The sequence below is a fragment of the Camelina sativa genome, chromosome 20 (assembly GCF_000633955.1).
Source record: "Camelina sativa cultivar DH55 chromosome 20, Cs, whole genome shotgun sequence".
Classification (NCBI taxonomy): Eukaryota; Viridiplantae; Streptophyta; class Magnoliopsida; order Brassicales; family Brassicaceae; genus Camelina; species Camelina sativa.
This window is the reverse complement of record NC_025704.1, coordinates 17,943,256-17,956,021: the sequence shown is the minus strand read 5'-3', so window position 1 is coordinate 17,956,021 and position 12,766 is coordinate 17,943,256. Positions and strand designations below refer to the sequence as shown.

Sequence of the window (12,766 nt, the reverse complement as noted above, 5' to 3'; positions counted from 1 at the left end):
TCTCTTTACATTCTCTTTGTGGCAGGCGGGAGAAGACAATTGGGTAAATGGCATTGGAGATAAACTTTAACACTGTGCATGGCATTATTTGCAATATTCTCATTTCGAATGGACTTTGTCTTTGTGACCTTAGACTTAAAAGAGCTCCTTCGCCTTCATGCTTTTATTGGATCCCCTCAAATACAATGTCACGAAACTTTATTGGGAGTGGAATCAAACGCAGCAAGCTCCTTGTACATGCTTGTTGTTGCTTCTTTCCTTGTGGTCTTTTTATCTGCAATATTCATCCACACCTTTTTAGACTAATTAAGATCCCTTTCCATAATGGTCCTTAAGGGTTACCTTACACTAATAAGATTAAGACCATACCAATCCTATCTATCAAAACTTGACCTCAAAAGCTAATTTCTTAATTCTTAGATGTTGATGTCATCTTTAAACCATATATAATTATCGTACGCATCAACGTAACCTTTTCAAGTTATGTTGATTTGCACTCAAAAAATTTCATAAGAAGTCCTTTTTATTTTGATAAAAAAATAAAGAACATTTAGAATAAATTATCTTGTATGTCGGAGTCATTAGCTCATGCTCCAGCAAAAATGGCTCTAACACCAATTTTACCGTTGCATAATAGTTGAGGGTTATTGCCATGGCCGTGTTTATAAATTTTGGGGGTCATAGACAGTTTACAAACTTTGTGACATTTTTTATTATAGAAAAAATCACACCACACAGTAGATTAATTATAAAACAGAAATTAAATGAGAAAACAATGATTCCTAGACGGTGCAGGCGGAAGAAAGCAAGGGAAGTGCAGGCGGTGGAAGTACCTAGACGCCGTTCAAACTTGCGGCAAATGATTCCTTCTCAACCACAACCAAAGCCAGGAAAAGTAAACGAAAAGATTGATGAGTCAGAACATAAACGAAAAGTAAAGTCAACTACAAAGGGAGATTGCAAAACAGAAACAAAAACAAAAAACAAAACATGCAAGAATACAAAAAATACAACCATATCAACGTCAATAATAAGGATAAATCGGCATAAGAAACCAAAAAAAGTATTTATATTACAAAACAAAAAAGTAGTATTTGTGTGTTAATTTTGTTTCTTTGGTTCAATGTTTAAAATTATATAACATATTTTTATTGTTAATTATAAAATTTGATTAACTAAATATTGCCAACACGATGAGACAATTATTTAGTATATTTATAATAATATTATATTTTTACCGTATCAAAATTCTTTTTTTTTTTTGAACAACACCGTATCAAAATTCTTATGGTTATAAAAGGAGGGCTTTTTACAATTAACCCATAAAATAATTATACTTACATTATTATTTTTAAAAATTTAAATGAGGTTAAATTTTTCCTATAAGTTAAGTGATTTTTAGATATACTTTTTAATTTTGGAAAATAAATTTTGGGTTTTTTAGCAAACAAAATAAAATTATTTAAGTAAACTATGGGGTTAGATTAAGTAATTATAATTGCAGTCTCACTTTACTAAATTATAAATCTTATGGAAAAAAGTGATGTTATAAAAGTAAAATAGTATTTTTTTCTCAATTATTCATCCCTTTGCAACCATTTGAGTTTTAGAAAAGTTTCTCTCTGTCCCAACTATTGAGACCCCTCATCACACCACTCTCTCCAACGTCGGCATCGGGACTCTTGTCTCTATGCTGTTCTCTGTTCCACAAAGCCCCTTGTAATGAAGAAAAATTAATCAATTTTCATTTTTAAAGCTACAAAAATTAATGCTCATTTCATTTAATTCCCTAACCATTGTTCATGTCACTAACTAAAATTAAAGTTGGGCTATAATTATGTATGATAGATGGGGCATGTAGCCATTACATAAAGGTTGACTGACTCTGTAGGATTTTATTTTTTTGTATAATCAGAAGTGATCTAAATTTTTTTGTATAATCAGAGATAGTTGACATGTAATCCACTTACCGGTATTTTGAATGGAGTTAAATCATGTTATCATTTCGAGTGACTAAGGTGTTGATTGGTTCTCCCGCTACCTCTCACAAACGTTGCATTTGCGGGTGGTAGCGGTTGCTAGTAATTGGTGTCAATCACACAAACCGCTTACAATCATTCCTAACCGCTAGAAACTTCTGAATTCCAAAAGCTCTTTCTCGCATGCGGTTGCGGTTGGAAATTTTTTTTTTATAAAACAAATCATAAATATTAAAATATTTTTTCTTATATCTTCTATCTAACCATTGTACCCATTAAAGATGAGAGAAAATAAAGTACAAATAAGATTGAGGAGATTAGAAAATAAACAATTACAAGAAAATAAGATTCCAATTAACAAAAACCCAAAAAACATGATGTAAAACTATTGGCACACTGCACATAAGTTAAAAAAAAAACTAAATAAATATAACATTTTATCAGAAGTTTAAGAAAATAAGATTATTTGTGAAAATATTAAAACAAATCACCAATGACTCTTCTCAACTCTTTCATAATTAATTTACCTTGGTCTTGTAATTCAATGTGAAGAACTTATTGAGTGTGTGAGATTTAGCAGAGAAAATTATAATCTAAACCATATGTTTTGTCATTTATCACATTACTTGATTAAATTTTGGGTGAAAACCAAATGCATAAAGTAATAAGTGTTTCAATATGAAATTTATTTGTTTTTTGAATAATTATTTTAGTATTTCTTAATGATATTTAATTATAAATAAAGTTTAATAAAGTTTTTAGTATTTTTAAATATTTATGTAATTATATATTATATTTATTATGTTTTAAACGCTATTGCAACCGTTGGTCAACCAGTCGTAAACTCTCGCAAACGCACTCATTTTAAAACGCTAAATTAGTCATTCAAAATGCTTAATAACGCTTAATACCGCAATCACCCGCTTCCGCAATCTCCTAACCGCAAATGCTGTGTTTGAACCAGTCAAGCCCTAAATGAGAGTAGTTAAATAATTTTACGTTTGAAGATAATTATTCTCTCACCTACATTTACAGGACAACTTCTAGTTACTGCTAGCATCACAGCTCTAGTTACCGCGGGCATAAAACAAAATGGATGTTTTTAGAAAATTATGAAACTAACAAGCTACTAATAGTTGTGGTATCATTTAGTAAGCTACCAGATTGACATTTGTTATTTTTAGACTGTGAATGCATAGTGAGACTAGAAATGCCCAGTACAACATGACAATTCATTCAACAATGAAAAAGTCTAATGAAACTAATATATATAGCCTCATTAAAGGAAGCCCAGACTCCGATCACGGATTTACTTGTCTAAGTCTTCTATGTAATAGCATAAGTTTTGACTTATACAACACTAAAATACATTATTGTTCCAAATTTTTTAACTCATTAAACTATCAACTAACTAGAAAAACCTGATCGAAAAAAACACAAATAATTCTAAATAACATATCTTAATATAATAAAATTATATTCACAACATCTTTAAACCATTCAATGAAAGTGGTGCAGTGTGTTCTAGTTAGTTGATAGTTTAATGAGTTAAAAAATTTTAAACTAATGATAGACTGACTTTACAGTGGAGCTTATTAATCGACCAGGTAACTAGCGGCTGGAACAAAATGGCTCCAACACCACCATGACACTATGAGTCAGTGATATATAAGGCCATCCTTAACGGGAGAACTGTTGTAGTGTTCTAACCCCATTTAAATTATAAATAAATTGAATAGTGGTCTTAGATCATTTTTTTTTTGTTCTTCAATTAGAACTGATTTAACCCAAGTTCTTGTAGTACGTGGCAGTTAAAGGAAAAACAAAATCCACATTCTTTAAAAAAAAATCGATTTCATCTCCATCTGTGTGATTCGAAAAACATGGAAGAGGATTTGATTAAACGTCTTGAAGCTGCGGTTACGATGATGTCGCAGAGGGTTTGACTAAACGTCTTGAAGCTACGGTTACGATGATGTCGCAGAGGGTTTGATTAAACGTCTTGAAGAGGGTTTCCCGCAGAAGATATTTCTCAATCGATGATGATGTCGCATCGGCTGATCCTTCGATTCTGGCTTATGAAGATCTGATTTCTCAATGTGTTGGTAGGGCTTAAGCGCTGCTGAGAAGATTGGTGGAGTTGTTCTTGATGTGACGAAGATTGTCGCCGAAGCATTTGCTTCGCAAAAGGAGTTGCTTGTTCGCATCAAGCAAACTCAGGTATGTTTCCTTGATTTTTTTTTTTGGGTGTGATTAAGATCGTTTCGTTTTGTGTAATTTTGGGCATTGTTGTGATTTGAAACAGAAGCCTGAACCTTGCTGGATTGGCTGGATTTCTAAAGCCGTTGAATGATGTTACAATGAAAGCTAATGCAATGACTGAAGGCAAAAGGTCTGATTTTTTCAATCACTTGAAGGCTGCTTCCGATAGTTTATCTGCATTGGCTTGGATTGCTTTCACTGGCAAAGATTGTGGTAAGCTGAGAGAGAGAGAGAGAGAGAGAGAGAGAGAGAGAGAGAGAGAGAGAGAGAGAGAGAGAGAGAGAGAGAGAGAGAGAGAGAGAGAGAGAGAGAGAGAGAGAGAGAGAGAGAGAGAGAGAGAGAGAGAGAGAGAGAGAGAGAGAGAGAGAGAGAGAGAGAGAGAGAGAGAGAGAGAGAGAGAGAGAGAGAGAGAGAGAGAGAGAGAGAGAGAGAGAGAGAGAGAGAGAGAGAGAGAGAGAGAGAGAGAGAGAGAGAGAGAGAGAGAGAGCTTTATGTTGGAGTCAGTATATATGACACTAAAGATTCAATGGCAACAGTATATATTTTAAGAGATGACAGAGCTTTATGTTGTATATATTACCTCAGACCGTTGAAGGGCGTGAAATAAAGGTTTAACATCACAGAGAAACCTATAGCATCATCTCCTGATTTATCACTGCTTCAGTCAGAAGATTCCGCATTTGTAGATAGTCCTTACAAAGTAAGTGTATGTTGGAAATCTAGCAAAGACTGTTACAAAAGAGATGCTTGAGAATTCGTTTTCTGAGAAAGGGAAAGTAGTTGTTTTAACAAGTAAGAAAAATGATTCAACCCATCCAAAATAAACGGCGTGATTAAAAAGTAGTAGAAAATATAATAATAAACAAATGATAAGAGAATCTATAGTAATCAAAACAAACAAAAACAAAGAACGAAAGATAGGACGAGAGAGCAATCGCCACCCATGGCGTTAGCGTCACGTGATGGAATTACGATTCTTATACCTTCGGCTGTATTTTCCCAACAATGACGACAACATTTTCATACATTATACAAATGTATATAGTTATTAGTTATTATATCACCATTTCCTACCAGATTACATTACTGGTCCATGTTAAACTGATACATAAATTTTGTAAATAGTTTTATTAATGAAACTGGTCCCAGTAACACAACATCCAAACTATGGAAACTAAACCGCGAAATAAGTGAAAGTTTTACATAGTTATATTGACTTATTGCTGTTAAAAATATATATATATATATATATATATATATATATTTCTTTAAAATTTTCTTAATTTCTTTTTTTTTTTAACGACTTCTTATTACGATAAATCAACTATTACATCTTAGTTCTTGGCCAAGAAAGTAAGGAACATGGGAATACACATTATAACATGAATTGTTTGGAATTGAGGTCTTTGACAGGAGGTCTGCAACTCGATTGTTGTTCCTATGTATATCAAGCTGGTAGGAGATAACTGTTTTTATCAAAACAATATGTAAACATTTAACTAATGACTTCTCTCCAAGTAAAAAAAGGTAAAAAGGAGAACTAGAGTGTAGAGTTCTTTTTTCTTGTATATAAAAGAGAACTAGAGTTGCTCAAGTCAATGAAAATGGAACTTGCAACAAAACTAGGGATACCATAATTTCCGGAATTGTCCGAGATCAGACCACAAGCCACAACTAGCTTTGCTCACTCTTCACTCCTACAAACTGATTATAATATTTATAGTTTAACTAAACGTCACTAAACAACTCTCTAATCCTACGCTCCATAATAACACTATTTTAATTACATTGCATGTGACTACAGCTTCAATCTGGCGATCATCGTGGCCTTTTCTCATGATATCAACTGCACTGCAGAGTAGCCCTCATTAATAAACATACAATAAAATAATATTAAAAACATTACTATAATATTAAATTTAGAAACAACAATGCATCATTCTATTATTTACATAGAAGCCAAAAGACTCATACAAAACAAAAGAGTAGTAGAGAGAGAGATAAGATCACAATGAGACGTCAACCACCACGTCCACGTCACTCACCACCGCAATCTTACTCGTCTCCCTCGTCATCTTCGTCGGAATTCGAGTTCAACGTCTCGATCTCGCCTCGGAAGGCTTCTTCTTCGCTTTGCCCCGCCGATGAGCTCTTCTACAAAGGCCAGCTTCTCCCTCTTCAGCTCTCTCCTCGTCTCTCTCTCGTCCGTACGCTATGTTCCACTTCTTCTTCGGAGTACACTTCTTCTTCATCCTCCTCAGCCGCAACCTCCGCAGCACGTGACTCCACTGAATCTAACTCCTCCACTGATTCCACCGCTTCTTTCCCTCTCCTCCACCCTCCTCCGCTTGATTGCTGTGACTCTTCTCGTCCTAGCTCCGTAACTGACGATGAAGACTTCTTCTTTAAACCTCCAAAGAACAAATCTTCCGGTGGTGGCTTCTCTCTCGCTAGATTCTCATCTGTTTTCAAGAAAGACCCCAAAACCAATCTCCACCACTCAACCTCCTCCGCCGCCGCCGCAGCTCCGTCTTCGGTTAAACGAATGAGCTCCACCGCGAAAGAAGTTATACGCAAATACATGAAAAAGGTCAAACCTTTATACGACAAGTTCTCTCAAAAACAGAGCTCCACCGTTTTAAAAACAGAGTCATCATCAACAACATCTCTCAAAGATTCCGGCAACAACATACGTGGAACCACCACCGCCACAACCACCATTACCACCGCCACTACCGCCGCTCCAACCGGTGTTTCCTCCAGCGGTGGTTTATCGATCTCTTTCTCAGGAAACCTAATGAAGTACACGAAACGAGGACGATGCGCGGCGAGTTGCCCATCGTCGATGAGGTCATCTCCGAGTCACTCCGGCGTACTGACACGTGGCGGTTTCCCGTTACATCAAGGAGCCAGCTCTAGCAGCAGCAACAACAATAGTATGTCTTCTTCAATGGAAGAGTTACAAAGTGCTATACAAGGAGCTATTGCTCATTGCAAGAACTCAATGTTGCAAAAGACCTTGGTTAGTAGTCTCGAGATCTAGCTAGCTACATCTTTTGGATCCATTTTATCATGTCTTTATTTTTATTACATGTCTCAATTTTCTAGTGATCGTTTTGAAAGATTTTATCTACTCTTTTGTCTTAGCGTGAGGATCCAGACATTCGATTTAATTAACGATGTTATTGGTTGCTTTATTTTATACTTTGTTTGATTAACTAACTCATAATAATACATTGTAGTAGATGAATCATTTGATAGATTCATCTTGGTTTCAATTTCTTTTTACATTCCGAGTTTAATGAGAAATGGATCAACCAACATTGTTTCTTTGTTCCGATCTTGTTATTTTGTTTGATTATGATTAGTAGATTTATAAGTAAATTTAGGGTATATAGACGTTGTGAAATAATTGAAAGGAAACAAGAAATCGACGGTGGGGTTTATATTTTTAGAAAAATAATTGAAGGATTGGATTATTGAGTACCTTCATCAAGTACTATTCTGCGAAACTGGTTCACTTCTTCGTACCTACCTTATCTTTTCTCTCCCTCTATGTTTATTGTCGGTGTTCTATGTTGATGATGATTAATTAATGTACTTCTATATTTTAACAACTCAACTGAAAATATCTTGTATCAAACTATTATTTCTGGTTTTTGTGTGGACAAATGGCTCTCTAATTTGTGACATTGAAAGGAAGAAAAAGTCGGGCTAAAATGTGACGAGTTGATATAAATGATGACATTTGTATTCCAAAAAATATATATTTTAGTCAATGTTTCTAAGAATGGTTTTAGATATGATGTAACATACGAAACGCTAAAAGTTATTGAAAGTAATGTTACTACTAGCTTATTGGGTGCACATAATGTACTTTTACATATATTTTAAGAAAAAAAAATAACACTTTGCTCGAATTGATTGATTGGAAATATGAAATATACAGTAAAACCTCTATCTTACTATATAAACTTTGGTTTTCAAAATTAGTAACTCACCAGATTATGACAAGTGTTAATTTTAACGATTATAGATCAAATTTAAAAACTCACTAGATCGTGACACGTGTCAATTTTAACGATTAAATATCAAAATTAGTAAATCATCAGATCGTGACACGTGTCAATTTTAATGATCAAAAATAACAGCTTTTAAGCTTGGTTAAACAAAGTATAAGATAATTTTAATCTTATTATATTAAAAAAATAACTAAAATAAATATACTATGTACCATCCATAATAAAGTTTCACTCTTACAAAGATTCTCAACCACTACATGGTAAAATAAATATACTATGTGCTATCCATATTTAGTCGTATAATTATGATATATAACCTTTATACAATATAACCTAACACATTAAATTTTATGTCTTTATTTGCACTGCACAAAAAAATAAAAAAATTTTGTGAAGGCACATGCGAAGAAAACGAAGATCATGAAGAACCGATTGGCAGTCTTAGAAAAAAAGCTTGAATTGAAGTTTGAACTAATCTTTTTATTATATTAAAAATTTTATTATATAAAGTTAGATTTTCGAATTAGCCATTAATATGATCATGACACGTGTCAAGTATACTGATGAGATGTTGACACGTGTCAAAAATTATTATTTTTCAAAATAGTTAATTAAGAAATAACATTAAATCTAAATAAAATTTATATGTTTATATCTAAAAAAGAATTTCTAAACCAAAAAGGAAAATTAACAAAGCTAATCTATTTTCCATTGTACGCTACTTATATTATACGTGTTTTCTCAACAAAATTTTGACATGTATAAACAGAAAAAGTAATTCACTAAGTATGTATATTATTATTAATAAATAAATAGTGAATAAAACATTTAAAAAGAATAACATAAGTTATGTCAAAAGAATTATTGTTTTTGAAATATAATAGGATAGCTAATTAAGAAAATAATATTATATCTACATAATATTACATGTTTATATCGCAAACTTTGATCTTTGATTTATTTTTTCTGATATAATTTTGCCAATCTATTGCGTGGGTCTTTGATTTCTGCGGGTTTTTCAATAGAAGCTATCAGATGCAATGAAATGAAATCAAAGTATATAATGCCCGCTAATTTAATCGAGGATGGAGACACTGATGGAGGTTCCAAAAGTGTTTCTACAGTTAATAGCATTATAAGTTTGGAAGATAAGTCGGTGGTTGATGTTTCTGGTCGAAATTTAGAGTTTTCTTTTCTGAATAATGTTGATGATTTCGGTACTGAACCAAGAGCTGCTTGATCGAGTAATTGAGAAGCGGTTTCAAATTTGGGAAGTTGGAACGATATACCATTTTAAAATTGGTTTCTAACCGGATTTATGAGGTTTTCTATCGGATTAGGTTCGTAAACCGTTTAAACCAGGTATATGGAGAAATAGATGAGAACTTTTGATTCGGGTAAAAATAAGTTGAGAATATTTGAGACGAGGTCATAATGTTAAGTTGTTTTGGTACAATTGGATACTTCTGAAGAGTAAATAGGTCGTTGATCCTTAACGTGATTATGACATATGTCATGTTTTGGATTGTATATAAAGTTTCTATTTTGTATATCTGAATTATCTAAGACTTATATATACCATCATTATTATAAATTTCAAATTTTTATTTTAGTATAGTATATTAAATTTCTTTCAATTTTTCAACTTTTATTGGGTTAGTCATATAATCATTGTAATCGAGTAGATAATTTTCACCAGTTGTTCATCTAATATATTTGGAGTAAAAAAAACTTCATGGTTAAAGAAACTATGTCACAAATTTTTTTTAGTAATTATAAAAACTATAATTATGCCAAAATGAAAGTAAAGCAACATAAAATTTGTTTAATTTGTTTAGAAGACATTTTATAGGTGGTGATAAAGAGCATACTTTAACAACAAAATAATTTTGGGTGTAAGAACATATTTTTAATGGTAAAACATAGATTAAAATTGTACGTGGTTAAATATTATATGTTGCTTTGATGAATTTGTTGCATGTAAAATATTTTGTGAATAAGTTGTGAAACGTTTTTGAAATTTGACAATAATAATATTTGTAATGATGAATATTTGGCAAAAGTTTTAGTAGGATATAATTTAGCTTTAAATTATTGTAATAATTGTTATAATATATTAAAATATATAAATATAAATAAATGTATGAAGGTAAATACAAATATTCTCTAACTTAAATTATTTATATATTTACTTTAGAAAATAAATTTTCTTTATAAATTTTTTAAAAATTGTTTAAGGTTTAAGATTTTTTTTTTTCAACAGTTTTTAAACCCGCACATCGTGCGGGCCCTTATCTAGTAAATTAATAAGGTCGGGACCATACAATTTTATTAATTTATAGAGGTTTTAATTTATCGATAAATTAATAAAATATTAATTTATGAAGTTGACGATTCATGAACTTGATGATTTGATTAATAATTTTGGTTATCGTAATAGAGGATAGATGCCAATAGTTTACTAGATTATCCATGTAAAAATGATACATGTATAAATTCATAGTTTTTGCCACACCAAAAAAGTATAAATTTATAGTTAAGAAAAATTCACTGCTACTATTTTTCATGGTGATAATGAAGTTGAAGAAGATATTTCAGTACATTAATAACAAGTTATACGTAAGAAATCAATTATCGCGTATAAAACTCTCTATAATTTTTGGATGCGATTTGAGAAGACAACACCAGAAGTTTTGATGCAGTCAAAAATATTATAGGAAAGGTTAAACAAAAATACAAATTCAATAATAAGCCAACAACAATAGAGTTATATATTTCACAAGATTTTCTTAGATATATATATATATATATATATATTAGTTTACTTGATTATTAATTTATGATATTGATGGGACTATATTTTTACACTGGATTCTCAAAAAAATTATTATTTTATTATTTTATCGAAATGTGTCATCTTTTATACTAGCCCAACTCAAAATCGAAAGAATTTATTAATTTATACCAATTATTCATTTAAAAAGTATTAATTTATAGAGGTTCTACTGTATACATAAAAATCGAAATAGGTACGATATTGTTTCCCATCTATGGTTTACAATTAGAAATTTTAAATTTGCAACAAAACTAGGCATACCATAATTTCCGAAATTTTAAATTTGCAACAAAACCCACAAGTTTGTTTTAATCTCTATAAATTAATATATTTATTTGTCTCAAATTAGTTTTAAAATTTTGGCTTAATATATCACTAAATTAATAAAATATTATTGTTCTGTGATGTTATTAATTTATAAATATTTCACAGTAATATAATTTTATATATTGTATATAATTGTATCGTAAAAACCGTATGTCGTCACTATTCAAGACCAATCTATAGTGCTGTCCTTACCAATGCCATAAACTCAAATATCCCAATATTAGTGTGATTTGCATGACAGTACACATGTTTCTATAGATTTTGTTAGGGGTTATTGAAATGATATTATGATCTGCAGGTAGTACAATTAAAATCGTATACGTGGAGTAGAAGCTCAACAACATTAATCACATATGCATATGTTTGGTTCTAAGTGGATCGATGCATGTGCTCTTCTTTGCATTGAGAAGCGTTGGTACGTAATAAAGATTCTAATGTGGTCAAAAGTCAAAGCTTCTATACACTTTGTTTATCTTATATACTAGTACAGACTTAGAAATGTTTACTTCTGTGATTTTAATCATAGCCAATAATGTCTTCATTTTTTTTTCTTGACCATATTGATGGTATAAATACAAGCACAGTGAAATTAAATTATTGTTATGAATGGGGACCTCTTCATCATTTTTTTTTTATTATTATTCAACATCGATCTTGAGTCTTATTTCTTATGTATGTATACATGTTATATTAATTATTAGCTATATAAATATATTTATGTATGTATAATACTAATTTTAAACACAACACCATTTAGACACTGTTTTCTATATGACTATATTGGTGCTAATCTTCAAGTTTTTAACATATTCATTTTTTGTTAAACTGCATAATGTTAGCAAACGAATTAAAATTTCACAAATATTTGTAAATAGTCTCTCAGTCTCTCTTGCAATTTGTGTTTAATTCCATATCTTTAGTTATGTACAATCACAATCATGACATCTCACTTTGTCCATGTATGTAATTGCCAATAATGGGATAATTCATAGTTGTATCGTTGTTTTGGTTGGACCAATGCTCTAGTTAATCTGTTTATATCAATCATTCATCTCTTAACTTGCAATTCCAAATTTATATGGATCTGTGTTTTGACACAACACGTCAGTATTTAAGCGTTTACACCAACTGATATGCTGCGTTAACCGAGTTAATTCCATATCAGTTTTTTTAACTTAATACTCTCTCTCTCTCTCTCTCTCTCTCTCTCTCTCACTCACTCACTCTCTCTCTCTCTCTCACTCTCTCTCTCTCTCTCTCACTCACTCACTCACTCTCACTCACTCACTCTCTCTCTCTCACTCACTCTCTCTCTCACTCACTCTCTCTCTCTCTCTCTC

The 12,766-nt window shown here is 31.5% G+C and overlaps 1 protein-coding gene across 1 annotated transcript; it reads left to right on the top strand.

Moving 5' to 3' along the window:
* On the top strand, positions 6,111-7,576 carry LOC104771114 (probable membrane-associated kinase regulator 1). The gene has a single exon (XM_010495586.2). The coding sequence runs from the start codon at positions 6,253-6,255 to the stop codon at positions 7,282-7,284; it is 1,032 nt and encodes a 343-aa protein (XP_010493888.1). The 5' UTR covers positions 6,111-6,252; the 3' UTR covers positions 7,285-7,576.

Excerpts from the sequence above, each read along its gene's own strand:
- LOC104771114 (XM_010495586.2), top strand. The coding sequence starts at position 6,253 with ATGAGACGTCAACCACCACGTCCACGTCACTCACCACCGCAATCTTAC.